Genomic DNA, 22,455 nt, shown 5'->3' with positions numbered 1-22,455 from the left:
ACAATCTTTCTTGATATGTCTCTTCTTATTACAGAAGAAATATTTTAATTTATGAAATTTTTTTTTGGTGAATTGCTTGATTCTTTATTTTCTTTCTTTACCTTCTTTTTTTTAGGATGCTTCTCTGAAACTATGTGAACAACTGAGACCCCTTCCCATTTCAATATCTCTTCCTCTTGCACACATTGAGCGATGAGTTCATTCATTGACCATGATTTCTTATGTGTGTTGTAGTAAATTTTAAATTGGGTAAACTTGAATGAAAGAGAATTGAGAATAAATTGGACAAAAAATTTTTTAGATACTGTTATTTCTAAGTCATTCAATTTTTCATCTATATCACATATTTTCATAATGTACTTTTGTACTCTAAAAAATCCATCATATTTCATAGAAGTTAACTTATTCATCAGGATCCTTGCTAAAGCTTTATTTGATTTGGTAAATTGCTATTCTATAGAAAAAAGATTCCTAGAGGCCAATTCATTATCAAGAAGAGATCTTCTAATGTCTCTCATTATAGAGCTCTTAATAATCATGAGAGATAATCTATTAGAATGCTTTCATTTTTTATATAATTTCTTCTGATTAGAAAAACTAGTGGGAGTAGGTGGATTTGGTTAAGGCTTATGAAGGATCAAATCTAAGTCTAAACATTCTAAGATAATGAGAAGCTGCTCATGCCAATCAAGATAATTAGATCTATTCAGTGTGAAAATATTAGATAGATACGACGAGAGTGAAGTAGGGGTTATAGCTGTAAATAAAAGAACATGCTTACAATTATGATTATGATTCAGATTCCATAACAAAATTCTGCTAATAACATTTTTTATGCAACTACAAAATAACTTTGGGCAAAAATCATAGCATATAATAAGTATCGCAATTAATTTAATCATAATTTTAAATATTATAATCAATACCAAATCATACATGACATAAATCATAAAATTAAAAAAATTTTATAATCAACAATAATATGAAATATATAAACAAGAACAATAATTATGGCATGAATACATAATTTATGTTTAAACTATGACTCATCATATTGGTTATACTTTCAATAGTTTAACTAATTATGATTACAAAAATTTGAGGTTATTCCTATCTTTGGGTGTAGAACTCTTCATTTTTATGCAATTCAAGTTAGTTAACCTATTGCTGTCAATTTTGTATCTAATTAGAGTCATCTTTAGGTCAACTGTAACAGATACATCTTTATATAATTTTAAAACTATAATGAGAAAGAAAATTATCGATCTTTAATAACTCAGCTACCTAAGATTCATAGAGTGCTCCAAATTTTTTGGGGCTATGCGAAAACACACTTAACATTGCAATAGTGAACAAAATTATTAAATAAATTATTTAAATATTCTATCATGCATAGAGCTTAACCAAAATATTTCTCAAGTCATCACGAGTTCAATGGTTCAAAAATCACTCAAATTGGATGAAAAACGAACAATTTACAGTGATTTTTCCAAAAACTTTAACTATGGAGGACTTAATCATAAATAATAGAAAGAAAAGGGACTTTTTTATAAAACTAAAGGGACTTTTCTATAATAAAATATTTGTAAGAGGTTATTCATAAAATAGTTTAAAATAATCTTAGACTAATGGGTTCAGATCTGATTCGAAATCTTAATAGATCAGAACTCGAAATTCGAAATCTGAATACCATTATGGGTTTGGATCCTAATGGATTCAGATCTGGATCTGTTTAAGATCCAAAACCCAAATCCCAAATCCTCTTCTAGCTTAATCGGGAGAGGGGACTCTCTCACGTGTCACAGGTAGCCGATCGGCCACCCCTGGCCACCCCAACCATCGGAGAAATCAGGAGAGAGTCCGTCGCCCTCATTGGAGGGCAGCAAAAGACCCATTGTCATGGCAGGAGATGCAGTTTCCCACAGCTACACAAGGATGTGCGGGTAGTGGAGCACCGCCATCATCGTCGGAAAGCCATAACTCCCCCCCATTGTAATGAACCACTGCCAGCATGGCAGCAGTCATGGCTGTTGCCCCACTTGTCGGAAGGCATGGGTCGGCCTACGCGGCCGTCCCCAAAATTTTTTTTATTTATTTCAAAAAATTAAAAAAATATTATTTAATTTTTTAACCTTTGATTTAATTCAAAAAATATAAAAAAAATATGATTTTAGTATTTCAAAAATAAGTCATAAATTTTTACATGAACATGAAGCATGAAATTGGGTCTCCGATACCACTCGTTCAATAATTTTAATTTTTTTTAAGCCTGGATCGTACTTATATATTCTTGTAAAAAATCAAATCATAAATAAATCATACTTTGCATCATCGTGTATCCAATACGATTTTTTTGTAGCTCTGATCCTCTTTCGTGGGATGCCTGATCTTCTCTCTCCTTACTCTTCTTCTTAACGTGAATGATTGATGAAAATTATTGACACTCTTCTGAGAGTTGGAGAAAGGGATCATGACACCTCTATATTTATATCTACACTTATTTTGTCCCATCAAAAGACTAACTTTAATTAGAGTTGAACTTTCAGTCCAGATCTGATTAGAAATAGAACTCTTTAATTAATTAGGCTCACTATGATTGATTCAGTATAAGTAGTTGATCTAAAAAGTTAAACTTGACTAAGAGATAATTAGACCACATATTAGGAGTCAAATCCAACAGGGGTTTGAAATAACTTGATGAGATTCAGTCAAATTGATCTTGGATACTCCAAAATCAGATTTGGATTTTTTTTTAAGTTGATTGTCTTCTTGAATCCTAACAAAGTTTTTGACCTTTAATAGGGTTAAGTCATCTTGCTTATGACTTAACTCAAGAGAAAAGATCAAGAAGGAGGGAGCAAATTAATCAATCATTAGACTTTATAATTTTTAAAGAATTTATAATAAGTTAATTTAATTTTTCTAAAAATTTTTTGAAATTCATAAATTTGGACACTGATAGATTTGAAATCTATTATTGCATATTTACGGAACTTGAATACGACGAACCAATCAAGACTAGCATCATTCATTCTATATTCTATTTCAAGAGCATCGTAAAGCTCCTTAACCGATTTGATAGGAAGGTATACACCATATAAAGAATCAGATAAAGTACCAAGGATCATATAGCGGCAATGAAAATCAATTTCTTTAGGGATTTTTGAATAACAGCTAGAGGATCTAGAATTTTGATGATCAAGAGAGAGATTGATTTAGAGAAAGGTCTAGGATATGATAATTTTAGGATAGAGATTAATCTTAAAGTATTGAGCTAATATTTTACTTTGCTAACTTCTAAAGAATGATCCACTAAACTTCTCATGTTTGATTACACTATCATCATCAAAAGAAATCATTTATGATATTTTGATTGTTTATTCTGCAAACACAAGTCTCAAGAGATTTAGCATTATATATTTGACTAATTAATTGATGATTTATAATAATATAATTCAAGATTTTCAAATAAATACAATAAAAACAATAATAAGAATAAAATTAAATATTTACACTAGAAATATGACAAATAGAATAACTATATGATTTTGTATATTTTTCATGGTAGCAACAACATGTATTTGGAAGGAGTAACTAATAATTTGCATAATTTTCAGAGCAATAAAAATTTTTGTGCATTTGAAAATGCAAAAAAAAATTATATAGATTTTAAATATATAGAAAAAATTATGTTCAAGTTTTAAAGTTTTAGAAATATTTCTGCACAATATTTAAAGCCTATAGAAATTGACTTAAATAGAACTAAGGTTGTAAAAAATTTTCATGAAATTTGAAGCAATAGCAAAGTTTCTAATCTATTTTTTTTAAAGTCAATAGAAAATTTTAGAATAGATCTTTAAATATGCAAAAAATTTTTAAAAATTTTTTAACTATTTTTAAAGTTGCAGAAAAATTCTGAAAAAAATTTAGAACTGCAAAAAATTTTTTGTATCATTTTTAAAAATTATAAAAAAATAATCTATACTATTTTTAGAATAAATAAGTTTGTTAATAATTTAAAATCTGTAAAAAGAATGATCTCTAAATAGCAAATACTAAAACTTTTGATATCATGTAATTAATTTAAAGTTAATTCTAAGCAATGAATAATAATTTCTTATTTTATCAGGATCTTGTGTTATTAGATTGTTGGAAAAAAACTGGTGAAAAAAATACCTTGAAATTGCTATTGTTATTTATATGATTTTAAGATAGTATTATAAAGAAAAATAAAATGTTAAAAGAAATAAAATATAAAAAAATTTTATCTGAATTGAGACGTATGAAATAATACCTTAAGAATGCGATTCACCTTTTATGGGCGGGTCTTCGACGATCTTATCCCCAACATACAATATTTTGACTCGGTTCTGCTCTTACAACGAATATGATCGTTGAAGAGGTTGATCTATAAGATTTTTTTTTAGATACTCATTTAAGAAAAAAGTATGAAAAAGAAAGAAGAGAAAAGATATGATCAAATCTCAAAAGAAAAAATTTTTGATAGGGCATAAGAGAAAAAAATAGATTAATATTTTTATTGATTTTAAAATAATTAGATTCAGCGGTTATTTATAAACTCCGATCGAATTATATATCAAGGAGACATCATGATTTTGAAAAGATACGGTGTTATAAAAATATCATATTCTTTTTGGAACTAACATTCTTTTATGAGCTATATCTTTTCGGAAAGGATGGTTTATTTATCATAAAAATAATTTTTTTAATAGTTAAAATTAAAAATTAAAAAAAAATATTTTTTAAATTACGCACGCTGGCACTCTCTCTCCTCCCTCTCATCAAATTGCTACTGCCGCTGGCATTGCTGCTTGCAGAGCTGGAGCGATCTCCGTCCTCAAAAGAAAGGACAAAAGGTCGTAGGCGGATAGGAGGGGAGAGAAGAAGAGGATAAGAAGCAGGATGTGTCGTTTGTCCATCACCATGTTTGGATTTTTTAAGCGTATAGCGGACATGGTGCGTAGCAAATGACAAGGAGCTTTTTAGCAAAAAAAAAAAGAAAAAAAAGAAAAGGAGCTGAGTGGCTGGTTCTTTGTACCCACATGGTAGAGAGAGAAAAGATGGCTACGCGGCAATCATGCGGGCTGAAACGTTGCCTCCGATGTCCTTTCACTTGTCGTGCTAGCAGGTCACTAGTTTGGTGGGACGTGGCAACCGGACAGTGCTATACTCACAACAAAGAGCCTAGACACTGCTATAACGTACGTGCGAAGAGCTCGAGGCAAACGCTCACACGCGTGTAGGCGTAGGACACCATGCAGCGTCACACGTGAACACGCCGGTTGCTGGACTCGGTGGAACGGATCGTTTGGGACGTAACGGACGGATGCGGCCCACCGAAGCCAGAACCCACCGTACGGCCGCTTTAGTAACACGTGGACGTCTCGGCATAATCGAGGCGCTAAGAGGTACACGCGTACAGCTCGCCGGCGAAGATAGCTACACGCGTACCGGCCTCCAGCTCCGACTTCGCTTAGCAAATCGTCGATGATCTCGTGATCGAACGTCTGGACGTGGCGAGCCGTTTTGTCTATCACCGGATCCCGCATCCACGTAGCCATGCAGGCGTGGGCTTGTTGCCACGTTTCTCCACTCTATCAAGGCCCACCACCTTTTCTCTCTACAAATGGAGACTCCCCGGCTCCCCCTTCCTCATCGTCCCAGTTGAACTTTCCCTCCTCTGAGCGAGAGTAACAATAGCCAGCCATGACGATCAAACCAAGAGCCTTCGTTCCTTTTCTTCTTCTTCTTTCCATCCTTTTCGTCTCCGCCACCTTGACTTTCTCAGCCACTACTGAGGATCCCAAGCAGCGGTTGGAGCGGTGCAAGCAGGAGTGCCGGGAGAGCCGACAAGGTGAGCGACAAGAGAGACGGTGCGTCAGCCAGTGCGAGGAGCGCTACGAAAGAGAGAGGAGGGAGCAAGAGGAGCGGAAGGGGCAAGGCGAGGAGAGAGGTAGACGAGAGGAACCCGAGAAGCGGCTCGAGGAATGCCGGAGGGAGTGCCGGGAGCAAGCAGAGCGGAGGGAGCGGAGAGAGTGCGAAAAGCGGTGCGAGGAGGAGTATAAGGAGCATCGTGGAAGGAGCAAGGACAAAGAGGAGGGAGAGGAAGGAAGGGGGAGAAGAGGAGAGAGAGCGATCCTTACTTCTTCGATGAGGAGAGCTTCCTGCACCGGGTCAGGACCGAGCACGGCCATGTTAGGGTCCTCAGAAACTTCTTGGAGAAATCCAAGCTTTTGCTCGGAGTCGCCAACTATCGTGTTGCCATCCTCGAGACCAATCCAAACACCTTTGTGCTCCCCAGCCACTGGGACGCAGAGGCCCTTCTCTTCGTAGCCAGAGGTAGGAGTCTAGCGTTCGCTCTTGTATCTATTTAAGTTAATTTATTGTTTTACCTTTTCTCCTCCCACTTCTATAAATAGGCTGCTGATCATATTCATTTATACATGATGATCTGTAGGACATGGACATATAACTCTCCAGTGTCAAGATAACAAGGCGACACACGAGCTTCGCCGGGGAGATATCATGAGGGTGCGTGCAGGAACCATCGTGTCTTTCGCGAACAGTGGCGTCGGGAACGAGAAGCTCGTTATAGTCATTCTCCTCCATCCCGTAGCCACTCCTGGCATGTTTGAGGTCAGTCGCATGCACCAATCGCACCAACCTCCAAGTCATTTATCTTCTAAGTTACTCATTTTCTATAGTTACCAACCATCGAGCTTGGTGACCGTGCAGGCGTTCGTTGGTGCTGGTGGACAAAACCCCGAGTCATTCTACCGGAGCTTCAGCAAGCGAGTCTTAAGCGCTGCCTTCAACGTATCATAGAACCTTTTCCTTTCTCTCATTCTATTCTTATATACGTATTTGTCTGCCTAATTATATATCCATGTATTATTTTGGAGTTCTTAACATCTGAGCGACTCACTCTCGGTCCATGTATCAGACACGAGAAGACAAGCTGGAGAGGCTCTTCCAAAAGCAGAATAAGGGAGCCATAATCCAGGCAAGCCAGGAGCAGATCAAGGAGATGAGCCGCGGCTCAGAGGGTCGGTCTTGGCCCTTCGGTGAATCGAGGAGGCCGTTCAATCTGTTCCACAAGCGCCCTGCCCACTCCAACCGCCACGGAGAGCTGAGGGAGGCCGATTCCGACGACTACCCGGAGCTCAGGGACCTCAACATCCATGTCTCCTACGCTAATATCAGCAAAGTAATTAGGCTTTACTTCTCCCTCCCTCTTCTCACCATCTCTTGTTTCAATGAAGGTTATCAAGGTGAAATTTAAATGGTGTATTTTTTTGGGCAGGGATCCATGATAGCACCTAACTATAACACCGAGGCAACCAAGATTTCCGTTGTAGTAGGAGGCAACGGCGACGTTCAGATAGTGTGCCCACACATTTCTAGACAACAGGAGGAAGGTCGACGAGGCCGGGAGGAAGAGGAAGGACGAGGTAGGCAGGAAGGCAGGGAGGAAGAGGAAGAGGAGGAGGAGGAGCAACAACAGCGTGGTCAGCACTACCGAAGAGTCGAATCCAAGGTATCATGTGGCACGACCTTCATCGTTCCTGCTGGCCACCCATCCGTCTCCGTCTCCTCGCGCAACGAGAATCTTGAGGTCCTGTGCTTCGAAATCAACGCCAAGAACAACCAAAGGACCTGGCTTGCAGGTTATCTTTCATCCACTTAATTTTAGGTTTACTTGAACAACTGAAATGGCCGGTTGCTAGCCCATCACGACTCGCAAGTGTTTTTTTCTTGTTTATTTAAGCAAATCTGCACCCACGGGAATTTGATTCTTGTGGTGGAATGTTGCAGGGAGGAACAACGTATTGAAGCAGATGGATAGGGTGACCAAGGAGCTGGCCTTTGATCTGCCGGAGAGGGAGGTGGACGAGGTCTTGAATGCCCCAAGGGAGGAGGTTTTCATGGCGGGCCCAGACGAACGCGGGCGAGAGAGAGAGAGGGGGGAAGGCCGCGATGGTCCACTGGAATCTATCCTGGAATTTGCCGGCTTCTGAGATGGAACGAAGGGAAAGTTTTAGGAGTTGTATGGACCCGAGTGTGAAGGAATAAATATGCATGACAGTTTTAAGTGAGTAGTAGTAGGGAGTAGTGTAAATCCTGTGGAATAAGCACTTTTAAGGTGCCTTGGAATAAAAGACTTCGCCTTTTTACATTTTATTTGGTGTTCAACTTAAGATGATCCACTTCCGTTTGGTAGCTAATGCTCTTCCATTTGGCTCCTCTTACTAGATCTTCTTTTTGAAGCTTTTATTACTCTCCTCTTTTAGGGAGACGGCATAGAGATTTGCACCACTAGTGCGAGCATGCATTTATTGCGAGCTTTTATTGATTTCTGCTGTTTTTGAGTTTACTTAAAATTAATTCTGCGTGATCTTGTTTCTCTCTTAGTCTCCGTATCCTTTGCCCAATCTGGTTGTAACCTCCAGGTCTATGGATAACTTATTGCTTTCTTAATAAAATTCTAATGGCTTATCATGTGCTTCATTGCCCATTTGTCCTCGTTTTACTTCAAAAAAAAAATTATAGCAACTACTGCTCCCAAAACAGAGTGGTTTTACTTCAAAAAAAAAAAAAAATTATATCAAGTACTGCTCACAAAACAGAGTGGTTGAGGAGGTTCGGCCTGTATACCGTACCTATAATTGCTTTTGTATCTTTCTGGTTGCTTTTGATGTTGTAGCCCGTTGATTGCTTTAATTATTGATTTGTAATGTAAGATATAGGGAGCTTATGCGATGCATTCGATTGGTGTATATACTGTGCATGCTATATATATTGATTGGTGTACCGTCTCATTTAGTCCACTTGAGTACCAACCAGCAAGATTGGTTTCCCAACAATGAGCTCGGATCCTTTGCGGCCGGTGATACACCAGCTGTATCGTGTCCTTTAATCCACTCAAGAACAACCTTTAAGATTGGCTACCCAATAATAAGCACCGATCCCCATAGATGCATACGATATCGCAGAACACCTACAATAGCATAAAATACTGTACATGCAGCCATGGATGATGACTGAACAAAGCAATTCATGAGTGCATCATGTCATACATGATGCGTGTTGTTTGAAAGTCATTCATTTTTTGACGGTGGACATCTAAAATTGTATAGCATTATATGCATGGTGTATAGACTGCACTTCATATGATCCTAGTTGATACATTAAAGATGTTTCGTTGTGAGAGTAGTTGTTTTTTATCCTAAAAAAGTATGCAAGCATAGAAATAATATGCAATGACTTCCCCCGAAAATACTGTTTATCCCCGGCATGATTCCGTCCATACTACATTTCCCCGATGAAAATCTCACTTACTCCTTATTGCCCTTATATGTTATAATCTTTGACCAATAATTTTTTTAAAACTTTCAATACAATTCTGATTGAGATGTCTTAGCTAACGATAATATAGATGCCTTTTGCACAAATATATCTTTGTGTTTCACTCACCATACACCTACTAGGAGATTGACAAAATACCCATGGCCTTCTTTTTAGGTGATTATAAATTATCAGATTTGATACAATATATTTGCTGATACACATGGGGTTTATTTGATTGGAGTTAATCTAATATAAAAAAATAAATTTTATATCAAATTATAATATTTGATATGAAAAATAAAAGAGAGAGATGGTAAAAAAAAAATTTGGTGGGTCTCATATTTATTTTTCAGAAAGAGAGAGTAAAATAAATATCATAGAGAATTGATATTTGATAAATTTTTGAATACTGGTAATCCATATGTTTGACAAAGATACCCCCTAATTATTGAATTTGTTTTGATGTCTTCCAAAATAATTTCATCAAAAAAATTAATTTTTTATTAATAAAAAAAATTATATAAATAATTAATTTACAATTTTTCCTCCATAAAAATTTTTTTCCTCTAAAAAAATCACGTACATAAAAAATGTAATTACGATGAAAAGTTCAATTTACGTCGCTAATAATTATTATAAGAACAGCTCTTCGACTTCCGCAATGGAATAGATACAATGGGAGATCGATAACTTTGAGGTCTTTGATTTTCAAGAAGCTCGTCTTCTTAGAGTTCTCATTCTGAAAGTCAGAGTATGAGAATATCACAGCGATTCTGAGATTGCGAGAGAAATCCATCAAGATTGAGATTTAGAGGATAGGATAGAGACAGAAAGTTAGAGGTCCAGAAGCTCGTATATTGCATGCATGTAAAGATCGAGCTTGAAAAATTCGTCAAGAATTGTATGAGCATCAAAGATCTAGTAATTAATCAGAATCAAAGCAGACCTGTGGATAGTGCAAGTTGTGTTATAAAGCACAAGCTCATATTTATGCTTTGCATTACTAGAAAGATGAGTACTCGTATTATTTATCTTCTCATGATTGGAACTCCTACAAAAATATATTTGAGTGTTGATCGATGCAGAAAGTACGGTACCTTTTGAGATCGTAGAAGCCATGCTAAAGTGCGCTGTTTAACTATATGATTTCTGCATGAAAGGAGATACTTTTCATACAGCTTAAGACTGACACTCCATCAGAAAGATTCATTGATATCACTAGTAACAGTGACAGTGATGAACAGATGAATTTTACGTTGCAAATAAACGTATAGCTTATTTTATTCAAAAAGATCTATTCATTCTAATCCGTGAATATCACCAACTTTCATATGATTTTTTCATAAAAAAAGTTCAGTCTGGATCATAACTCACATTTGCTTCTTTACCATGTAAAAAAACAAAAGATGTATATATGCTACAAAAAATAGATGTAATTGCCTTACACAAAATCAGAAATTTAAATTTTATAATTTTTTAATATTTTAATTTTTTTTACATATTGACGATGAAAATATTTTCATCATAAATAAATGTATTTACGTCGAAAATAAAAATTTCATCCTAAATAATCATTATTTATGACAGAAAATTTTATCGCAAATAATAAGCAAGTTTTGATTTTTTAAAGTACTATTTTTTTAAGTATTTATGATAAAAATAATTTCATCGTGAATAATCTAGTATTTATGATGAAATATTTTTTTATTATAAAAATAATTTATTTACGATAAAAATTTTCATCATAAATAATAATCAACTTTTAATTTTTTTTAAATTTTTGATTTTTTTAACCATTGGCGATGAAAATTTTTCGTCAGAAATAATTAAGTATTTACGATAAAATTTTTTTCATTATAAAAATTTTTATTTATGATAAAATTTTTTTGTCATAAATAATTAGTAATTTTTATTTTTTTAAAATTTTTTATTTTTTTTAACTATTTACGATGAAAAGAGTTTCATCGTAAATAATCAAATATTTATGACAAAATTTTTTTTATCATTGTAAAAAATAATTATTTATGATGAAAAATTTTTATCACAAATAATGAGTAATTTTTTATTTTTTTAAATTTTTAATTTTTTTAACTATTTGTGACGAAAATATTTTTATCATAAATAAAGAGTATTTATGATGAAATTTTTTTTATCATAAATACTCAATTATTTATGATGTAATATTTTTATCATAAATAATATATAATTTTTAAATATTTTAAATTTATTATTTTTTCAAATATTTATGATGAAAATATTTTCATTAGAAATAAATTTATTGCCGATGAAAAATTATTTTTTGTAGTAAATACTTAAATTATTTAAGATGAAAATATTTTTATTATGAATATTTAAAAATTTAAAATTAAAATAAATGATGTATTATTTACGATGAAAATATTTTTATCATAAATATTTAATATTCATTATAAATAATTCGTATTTACGATGGAATAATTTTTTCATTGCTAATATGCAACTATTTGCGACGAAAAATAATTTTCATCATAAATATTTTATTATTTATAATTAATTTTATTTTTTATCATAAATGCTATTAGTGGCGATGAAAATATTTGCGTCGTAAATAATTTTATCGCAAAAATATTTTTTTTTGTGGTGCCAAATTCATTCTAAAGAGTTTTTATAAAAAAAAAATCAAGATACAGATGACATTCTGTAAATGGTTATGCAATTATAGTCATTTCATAAAAATTGATTAGAGATAATAATACTGTCTTGATATTAAAATATTTTTTTATATTGATGAGAATATCTATATATTTGACCATATTACCATATTGGATTATCTCCAATCAAATGTTGTAATTTTTTTCTAAGTGTGCTTTTATGGAATAATTTTTTTATCAATTAAATATAGTAAAAGTTATTTTTTTATAATTATTTTTTAGATAAATAATTTTTAAAAATTATTAGATTATCTATAATTTGATATATTCCAACCAAATGGAATATAGTTTATTTCTTTAGACATGATACATCACTCCAATGCGCGCGTACTTGGGACCATATAGATAATATGCTACTTTGCGTCACTTATATTTTTCGCGATACTGCCTCGATTTTTTCTATAAACCCTTGCTTCTTTGGATTGCCGCCTCCCATTGGCAGGTACTGAACGTTGTACTCTTTAGCTTAAAGCGATAAAAACCAGATGGTTATTACCTCCTTTTCTCTCTCTCTCTCTCTCTCTCGGCCATGCTAAGTCCGGTCCCCATTGCACATTACTTTTTATTAAATATATACATATTTTTTACACATGTTTACCGTCTTGTCCTTCTAGGCATGTTTAATTAATGGGATCGATACTCATAATTAACGAGATATGTTCCTGATGTGTGTGTACACGTACACGCGCGCGCTCGGGCGTGTGTACATGTATAGTTAGATATTTACTCCTATTGTTTGCGTTATAATGTTGCAGCAAACCATGAGGTTAAGCTAATAATTTTATATTTTTTGATAGAAGAAAAGGATCATACTAGAAATGAATACATCCTACAAAATGAAAAAAATAAAATATCATGAAATAATGGGAAAGGAATAGATCTGGAATCAATACATACAGTGCCACTGACCAATAACTTCTTTGAAATTTATGTAAGTTCTTGTCGCGAGAGTCAAAATTGATCCTATTGTGACATAGGTAAAAAAGATATCTTTAGTTTCACATCAGTTATGAGTTAAGAGAGATTATGACTTATATGGATTAGAATAAAAAAGCAGACAATACCTTACATATGCGGACGTGAAGTCAAGCTAGCCATCCGAGCCATTCTATTGTTTGACTTGATGTGGAGTCAATTCAGCCATCCGAACCATTTGATCCCTTGACCCTTGACCGCAACATCATTATTATGGCCATGGATCAAGGAGTCGAATGGCTCAGATGGTTGGTTTATAGCTCCGCCTCCGCATACACGAGATATTGTCCGCTTTGACTTATGATCATCTTTAAGCTTCAGTGGACCTTAGGCTTCAATGGGCTTTGATCATTTAGAGCCTAACAGTTTTGTCCTTTAAAAAGCGCCTCACATTGGAAGAGAAGGTTTCAATCTATATAAGCCATATTTTCTCTTGACTCATAACCGATGTGAGACTAAAGAAGCCCTCTCTACACCACAATACTGGTCTCCAGTCAAGAGAGAGTATGTGTGGATAGGAAGCAATTTCTACAGACGGTGCCAATATTGTGGTCATGGATTAAGGGGTCGAATGGCTCAGATGGTTGATTTATGCCTTCGTCTCCGTATACGTGAGGTATTGTCCACTTTGACTCATGACTATCTTTAGGTTTCAGTGGGCCTTAGGCTTCAATAGGCCTTGATCATTTAGAGCCTCACGGTTTTGTTCTTTAAAAGGTGCCTCACGTTAGGAGAGAAGGTTTCAATTTGTATAAGCCATATTTTCTCTTGACTCATAATTGATGGACTAAAGAAGCCCTCTCACACCACAACAATCATTATTGTGGATAAGAGCTCCGTCTTACACATGAGATATTGTCCGCTTTGATTCATAGACCTCATGATTTTATCTTTCAAAAGACGTTTCATGTGGGAGAGAATGTTACAATCCATATAAATCATACTTCTTTTTGACTCGTAACCGATATGGAACTAAAAATGTCCCTTCTACCTATATAACAATACACCCTTCATTTCTCCCATCATATATGGTCAATGTTCATTGGATTTGAAATTTTCTTGCAACATCTTGAGCATATTTTACACATTTCTTGAAGAATTCCGATTTTTTTTCTTAATCTGTCTGCATTGATCGTAAAGGGGCTATTATGCAATCCTGAATCAGTTTTTCGCTGGAAGGATGCAACCTGAACCTTTCTCGCCACCCCTCCACACCCTTCTGCCTCCCTTCTACCGTCAGAAAGCTACCTTCTCGGATGCACGATATGATCCGGGTTATATCTTCCGTACAAAAGAATGATTGTTCTTCTTTCGTGACATCTTCCGTCGGATCGTGCTCTACACGCCTCTCCAAGCAGTTACAATATTTCTAATTATCCATCTACACAGAGCTCAAAGCACCCATCGCAAGATCCAACGGTGAATTCACGCGAAGGAAGATGAATCCTTCTTTCGCACGCAAGATACACCCCAGTCCGAGCAAATGGGGCAAAGACTATTTCTACCCTCCACGTGGCCCCATTCTCACGCGGCGGCATGCATGCAGGCTATGATCACGCGCAACTGTATCACCTTCTCCTCCTCTCACCGCCACTGCTACCTTCTCTAGCTACAAATGAGCTGTTCTCCTCCTATCCTAGCTAATCCCATCAACAAGCCAAAACGGCGGCCAACATGATCGCGAGAACTAGAGCCCAAGTTCTCCTTCCTATCCTCCTCTTTTCAACTCTCCTCATCATCCCCTCCTTCGGAATACCTATTAGAAAGGTAGAAGAATGCTTGAGCAAGTGTAAAGAGAGCTTCTTTTACCACCAGGACAGGCAACTGCTGGAAAAGTGCGAGCAAATTTGCTTTGATAAGTACGACGGATCACATGGAGAAGGAATAGAGAAGAAGGAAGGGGAGCAACAGAGAGGAGAAGGCCAGAATCGATACTGCTATGGTGAGGAGAACTTTGAGTACTGGATGAAGAGCGAACTCGGCCATTTCAAGGTTCTCGAGAGGTTCACCGAAAGATTCAAACTGTTGCAAGGGATTGGGAATTTTCGGCTGGCAATCTTGGAGGCAAACCCGCGTACTTTTGTACTGCCAAGCCATATGGACGCAGAGGAACTCTTCTATGTAATGGAAGGTAATATTATTCTCCATCTAATAATATGTCACCACCTTCCCTTGGTGCAATTACTTCTGCTACAAATCGTGATAGATTTCACCGATCACAGGGAGAGGAGTTCTAAATGTTCTTGAGATTTCGGGTCGTAATTCATATGATATAGAGCAAGGACAAATTTTTTCGTTTGATGCCGGATCTCAGGCGTATTTAATCAACAAAGACGATAACAAAAAGCTCCGCATTGCGATGCTGCTCCATCCCGTCTCCTCTCCTGGTCGCTTCAAGGTCTATAGCTAGATTGCATTTCAGATTTATTGGCATTGCTCATGGGTTAATTTTCATTTTCTTAGAGAAACTGATTGATAGTTTGACGATCTTTGCCATATAGGAATTCTTCGATGCAGGGGGCAGGGCTCCAGAGAGCTTCTACAGAAGCTTCAGCACCAAAGTTCTTGAGGCTGCCTTCAATGTATGTTTCTTCTTCTATCGATCTTGTAATAATTTATGATACTTCCTTCTTTTCGTTCACTTTAATGGCTTACATAAGACTGAAAAATAATTGGTTATATGTGCAGACCACAAAGGATAGGCTAGAGAAACTTTTTGGGCAGCAGAGGGGAGAGACCATAAATGCAACTGAAGAGCAGATCAAAGCACTGACGGAACCTCCCACTGCGCCTGGCGGCTGGTTTATTGGGCCATCGAAGCAATGCCGGAGATCAGGTGTCAGTCTGACGAGCAGACAAAATCGTGTCTGGTATTCCAATGAACACGGGGAGCTCTACAAAATCTATGCTTGCGACTACAGCGATCTTTGCGACCTGGGCGTAGAGATATCCTTTGCCAACATCAGTCGTGTGAGTACCACACGGTTCGACTCTTGTTGTTAATTTCTACTATTACTAATTACTCCTAGTCCTTTGTTGAATGATGAACCATCGTCCAATTATCTTTGTAGGGATCAATGATGGCGCCTCATTACAACTCTATGGCCACCTTGGCGGCCTTAGTGGTAGAAGGTGAAGGCTATTTTGAGATGGCCTGTCCACACATTGAACAAGGTGGTACACATTATCAGGCGGTGAGATCACAAGTGTCCCCTGGCTCGGTGTTTATGATCCCTGCCGGTCACCCGGTGGTCGCCGTAGCCTCTAGGGATGAGAACCTCCAGGTGTTGTTCTTGGGAATGAATGCTAAGCATAATCGGGTCCACTTCCTTGCAGGTCTTGGATTCGCGTTCCACCTTCTTCAGTTCTTTGGATGAATTAATTGTGGCTTTTGTTCACATATATAACTATATGTTTCTATGGCTTCGTTGTTTTTCTTTTCCTTCAATTTTTGTGTGTAGGGGGGAACAACGTACTAAACCATATGGAGAGAGTAGCAAAGGAGTTATCCTTCAATGCGCCAGCAAGAGTGGTGGACGAGGTCTTCAATGCACAGAAGAGAGCTGGGTTCTTGCCTGGCCCGGACGAAATCCACAAGGAGGAAAGGGGCACCCGCCCTTGGACTGCAATCTAAGTTTTTCTGGCTCTTTTAACTAGTATGAGAATAAGAGAGAATGCTCGTGACCTGTAAATTAAAAAGCAGAGTAGAGTGATGAATAAAGATGAGAGTATGCGAGTTTATGGATGCAACAGTAAGAAGCTTGGAACCCTGGAATGTTAAATAAACATCAGCGCTCTAGTAGAATTTAATACATTGGCCGGGTCGTTAAGTCTTCTATAAACTAGAGGATTCCTGTCGTCGAGATTCCTATTAAATTTTTATTGGCTGTGCAATTTCGATTGGAGTAAATTTTTGTTAGGATTTGACATCTCGAAATTCAGTCCACATTGAGTTCATAGCGAGGTCCGCGATGAAAAATGAAGTCCAACGAGATCAAGATCATCTTAAACAGAGCTCGGACAGAGGAGATATGTGCAAGAGAAGTCGGCACAGAATCCGAAGCATTGGAGGACCGCCGGCGGCCGGCGGTGGAGCGGTGGCTACACGGTCGTGCGCAGCCCAAGCACGGCAGCACACGGGTTGGGCGCGCAGGGCGTGGCCCAACGTGCGGCCCAGGCCCAGGCGCGTGGGGCGCGTGGGCTGGCCCGGGCACACGAGGCGCGAAGTCCATTGTCCGGTCCATCGTGGATTGGGTGGTGCACAACCCACCGCAAGAACCGCGTGGGCATTTCTCACGCATTTTTCGCAGTCCACGATACTGTTCCGTGGATCGATCGCAATCGAATAGCTCTAGTAGCTTGCAGTCATGATCCAACAGTTTGAGAAGTTTATTTGACTCTGATTAGGAGTTCTAATCACATTCTAATAGGATCTTAAGCCTTTAAAAGGGCCTGATTGTGATCTGAGACTGTGTGGTGCGGCGTTGATCCGAGAAGAGCCCAGTGAATACCAGAGAACCTATGGAAGAGAGAGTGATGCACGGCGCTGTGAGGAGGAGCAGGGATATTTTTGAATAGCGGACAGCGGTCGCTTCAAGGGTTTAGAGGGATTTTCCTAGAGAGAGAGTTTTTGTGAGGAAGAACTTTCTGTGAGGGAGAAATTAGATGTATGAGGGTTGAGGGTGAGATCTCCTCTTGTAATATTTTTTTCTCATAGTGAAGTTTGCATGCCCCATGGAAGCGAGCCTTTTTTTGACTGATCCACACATTTTGATTATTTTTTGTTTATTTTTTTCTTCCTGCTGCATCACGCGGTATCGAAAAGGTCTTGGAAGGTAGTGTCCTAGCCAGACATCCATCCAACAAGTAGTATCAGAGTGAGGTGGTACAAAGACGCAGATTGCAGTGGTGGTGAGTAAGACTGAAGATGGAGAAGACATGATCAATCAAGTAGGAGATCAACAAATTTGATGGAAAGAGCAATTTTTTCTTGTGGCAGGCAAGGATAAAGGATGTGTTCATCTAGCAAGGATTGATCGATGCTTTCTTGTGCGAGGAGAAGCCAACTACCATAGAGGTGCGGGATTGAAAATGGCTACAGATGTAGGCGGTGAGTACCATCCGCATGTACCTAGCGGATGAGGTGGTAATTCATGTGCTTAGTGAGACTTCTCCGATGGTGTTGCATGTGGTCGAAGCTCGAGGAGTTGTACATGGCAAAGTTTCTCACCAACACTCTTTTCTTCTGAGCAGTTCTACCAGCTATGGATGGCTGAAGGACAAACGTGCAGGAGCATCTAAGTCACTTTCAGAAAATTCTCACCAACATTCTCAGCGTTGGTGAGAATGTTGAGGAGAAGACCAGGGCACTGGTTTTGCTAGCATCACTTTTTCTTTCGTACGAGTTTTTGGTGACTGCTCTTCTAGTGGGCAAGAGCACCATCAAGATGGATGAGGTCACCGCGGTAATACTCTAGAATGAGATTCTCAGGAGGGAGAACGCAGCTTCGAGCTTAGGTGATGGCAGCTCAGCTTTGGTGATTTTTGGAGGAGCAGGAGACGGTAGACGGAGCGACAGAAGATCGCGATGAGGATGGTCCAAGTTCAGAAGGGACTTGAGCAAAATCAGGTGTTACCGATGTGAAGAGTTGGGACATCTAGCTAGAGATTGCTCTCAACTCAAAGATCGAACGATGGCTGCTGCAGCGACGGCTAGTAGCTATTCAGAGGGAGACGTCCTGGAGATATCTGATAAGGTATCTATTTCTTTCCAGTAGTGGATCTTAGATTCTACATGTACCTATCATATATGTTATAGAGAGGAGCAGTTTGATTTCTTGAAGAATAGTGAGGGCACTGTTTATTTGCCGAATGGATTGAGCTATACGATCAGAGGCATCGAGACGGTCAGTTGGAGGACACGTGATGGTGCGTGAGAAGATTGGGGGAGGTTCAATACACATCCAATTTCAGATAAAATTTTATCTCATTGAGTAGACTGGATTCAAGAGCCTACAGGACGGTAGCTGGTGGAGAAATTCTGAAGGTACTACGCGGTGATAGGATTGTTCTGAAGGGAAAGAAGGAGAGGAGAAGATATTATTATTTGACGGGGAGCCTAGTACGAGGTGGAGCTTCAGAAGCCAGGTGGAGCCCAAAGCGAGATGGAGCTCTAGGTGGAGGTGGATCGGGTATGAGACAGGAGACTCACAAGGATGAGAAGCGACGTCACAAGGTGAGATTCCTATTACTGCAGGATGATACTCCGAGCAGGTTTCAGGTCAGGAGGAATACAGCATACGACGGAGATGGGATTGAGCAGCTTGACTCGATTCCTATGATTGTCCATCCATGATCAGCAGGTGATTGCCTTAGGACATGCAGGCAAGGAGATCCAGAAGCTCTCGTAGTCAGGAGGAGGCCAAATATCGAGTCGAGATAGAAATTGTTAGGATTTGATGCCTCAAGATTCAGTTCACATTGAGCCCACAGCGAGGTCCATAATGAAAAATGAAGTCCAACAAGATCAAGATCATCTCAAACAGAGCTCGAACGGAGGAGATATGTGCGAGAGAAGTCGGTATGAAATTCGGAGCGACAGAGGACCGCCGGCGGTCGGTGGAGCAGTGGCGGTGCGGCCGCGCACGGCAGCGCGCTAGTTGGGTGCGGCCCAACGTGCAGCCCAGGCCCACGTGTGCCCTCGGGAGCCCGTTGCCCGATCCACCATGGACCGGACAGTGCACAGCCCACCGTGTGGACCGCGTGGGTGTTTTCCATGTATTTCTCGCAATCCACAGTACTGTTTCGTGGACTGATCATGATCGGACAGCTCTGGTAGCTTGCGGTCATGATCCAATGGTTTGGAAAGTTTATTTGGCCCTGATTAGGAGTCATAATAACATTTTAATAGGGTCTTAAGCCTTTAAAAGGGCCTGATTGTGACGTGAGACTGTGTGTGGTGTGGCGTTGATCCGAGAAGAGCCCAATGAATACCAGAGAATCCGTGGAAGAGAGAGAGAAACTCGACGCTGTGAGGAGGAGCAGGGAGGCTCTTGGACAGCGGTTGTTTCAGGGGTTCAGGGAGGTCTTCCTAGAGAGAGTTTTTGTGAGGGAGAACTTTCTGTGAGGAAGAAATTGGATGTACGAGAGTTGAGGGTGAGATCTCCTCTTATAATATTTATTTTCTCATAGTAAAGTTTGCATGTCCCATGGAGACGAGCCCTTTTTTGGCTGATTCATGTATTTTGATTGTTTTCTGTTTTTTTTTTCTTCTTGCTGCATCGCGAGGTATCGAAAAGATCTTGGAAGGTGGTGTCCTGGCCAGACATCCGCCCCATAATTTTAATTTGTTGATCCACCCGATGACCAAACCCAATTATTCTACAATAACTGGATAGGGATCTAAGTTAAATTTTTAACAATTTTATCGGATTAAAGTCAGATTTTATATATAAGATTGATTTCTTATTGAATCGGATGCACCTTCTTTATCTGAATATATATAATTTTATATATAGTAGAAATATAATGGAATTGGCTACATGATTCTCGCTATTTTTTTATATTTAAATTTAGATTCTTTTTCATGCATATATTTCGTAATTCTTTCTCGTATTTATTGTTATTTGTGTTCCAAGTTACCAGTCGATACTTAAATTTGATTATACTTTAATCAATATAAATAAAAATTTAAATGTGTCTCACAAATGATTGAATTTTTTTAAGAGTGAAATTTACTTTTGTTATCTGTTGGAAATTGATATTATTTCGATAATTGGCTCACTGTTGGAAATCCATAGTGTTTGGTTAGTTGTCTCATTAAATCATGTATTAACTTGAACTAAAAATTTTATCCAACTTTCAATCCAATCATTCATGATTTAGCGAATGCAAGTCCAAAATCCATTTATTGTGATGGATCCAACTTAGAATCTGAATTCAACTATTTGCATCAATCCAAATCTGTTCTATATATTTACAATCCTAAATTCTGGCCACATCCTAAAATGATAGACAAGAAGAATGTTGGTGGATGTCTAGCCAGGACACCACCTCCTAGGATCTTTTGATACTACGCATTGCAGTAGGAAGAAAGAAGAAATAAAATAGAAAATAATCAAATACGTGGATCAGTCAAAAAAGAGCTCGCCTCCACGGGACATGCAAACTTCACAATGAGAAAAAGAAATATTACAAGAGGAGATCTCACTCTCAACCCTCGTACATTCAATTTTTTTTTTCACAGAAAGTTCTCCCTTACAAAAGCTCTCTCTTTAGGAAGATCCTCCTGAACCCCTGAAGCGATCGCTGTCCGCTGTAAAGGAGCCTCCTGCTCCTTCTCCTCTCAGCATCCTCGTGTCTCTCTTTTCATGGGTTTAGATTTTTCACAGCCGTGCGACACAAACCACGCCACCACGTCAGCTCTATCACGAGATTAGCCTTTTAAAGGCTTAAAACCATCTAAGAATAGGATTACGACTCCTAATAAGGCTTAAAAACTCCCCTGAACCATCAGATCGTGACCAGTAGCTCCCAGAGCCGTTCGATTGCGATTGGTTCACGAAACAGTCCCATAAACCATGAGAAATGTGTGTAAAACACTGTACGGTCCATGATAGACTGTGAAAAACCAAGGAAAAATGCCCCCTCGGTCCACAAACCTCCCTGTGCATCGCCTAGTCCACGGTGGACCAGGCTAGGGCTCCCAAGCATGGGCTTGCGTGGACTTGGGCCGTGCCCGCGCGCTCGCATGCCTGGGCCTAGGCCATGCCCTCATGCTCCGTGCCTGGGCCACGCACTGTCGGGCGCTGTTGCTCCGTCGGCCCGCCACCGGCCGCCGGCGGTCCTCCACTGCTCCAAATTTCGTGCCATCTTCGATCGATCGTATCTTGACCATTTGCACTCCATTTGGGGTGATCTTGATCTCGTTGGATTTTATTTTTTATCGCAGACCTCGCTATGGGCTCAATGTGGTTCGAATCTTAAGACGTCAAATCCTAACAATCTCTATCTTGACTCGATATTTGGCCTCCTCTTAACTCCGAGAGCTTCTGGATCTTTTCGTCCCCATCTCCTGGGGTAATCGCCTGCTGATCATGGATAGACAAACATGAAAGTCGAGTCAGGTCACTCGATCTCGTCTCCGTCGTATGCTGTGCTCCTCCTGATCTGAGATCTACTCGGGGCATCATCCTTCGGCAATAGGAATCTCATCTTGTGATATCATCTTTCATCCTTCCAAGTCTCGCGTCTTATGCCCGATCCACCTCCACCTGGAGCTCCACCTCGCTTTGGGATCCTGAAGCTCCACCTCGCACTGGGCTTCCTGTCAGGTAGTAATATCCTCTCCTCCTCTTCTTCCCCTCCAGATAAGATTTCATAAAAAATCGGGTATGTATCGGACCTCCCCCAATCTTCTCAC

The 22,455-nt window shown here is 38.6% G+C and overlaps 2 protein-coding genes across 2 annotated transcripts; both read left to right on the top strand.

Annotated features, from left to right (window-relative positions):
• Positions 1–5,662: 5,662 nt before the first annotated feature.
• On the top strand, positions 5,663–8,197 carry LOC105057279 (vicilin Cor a 11.0101). Its single transcript, XM_010939850.4, is given in 7 exon segments — positions 5,663–6,127; positions 6,130–6,360; positions 6,479–6,657; positions 6,757–6,837; positions 6,965–7,228; positions 7,325–7,688; positions 7,837–8,197. Coding segments are annotated over 7 exon segments (1,722 nt in total). The 5' UTR covers positions 5,663–5,727; the 3' UTR covers positions 8,040–8,197.
• A 6,511-nt stretch (positions 8,198–14,708) lies between these two features.
• On the top strand, positions 14,709–16,801 carry LOC105057605 (vicilin Cor a 11.0101). Its single transcript, XM_010940260.2, has 6 exons — positions 14,709–15,165; positions 15,257–15,432; positions 15,536–15,616; positions 15,723–16,004; positions 16,106–16,370; positions 16,496–16,801. Exons 1-6 carry the CDS (start codon positions 14,709–14,711, stop codon positions 16,666–16,668), a joined length of 1,434 nt encoding a protein of 477 aa, XP_010938562.1. The 3' UTR covers positions 16,669–16,801.
• Positions 16,802–22,455: the final 5,654 nt, after the last annotated feature.

Source organism: Elaeis guineensis, chromosome 2 (genome assembly GCF_000442705.2).
Source record: "Elaeis guineensis isolate ETL-2024a chromosome 2, EG11, whole genome shotgun sequence".
Taxonomy (NCBI): Eukaryota; Viridiplantae; Streptophyta; class Magnoliopsida; order Arecales; family Arecaceae; genus Elaeis; species Elaeis guineensis.
The sequence above is the reverse complement of the archived record's forward strand: the minus strand, read 5'-3'. Positions and strand labels throughout refer to the sequence as shown.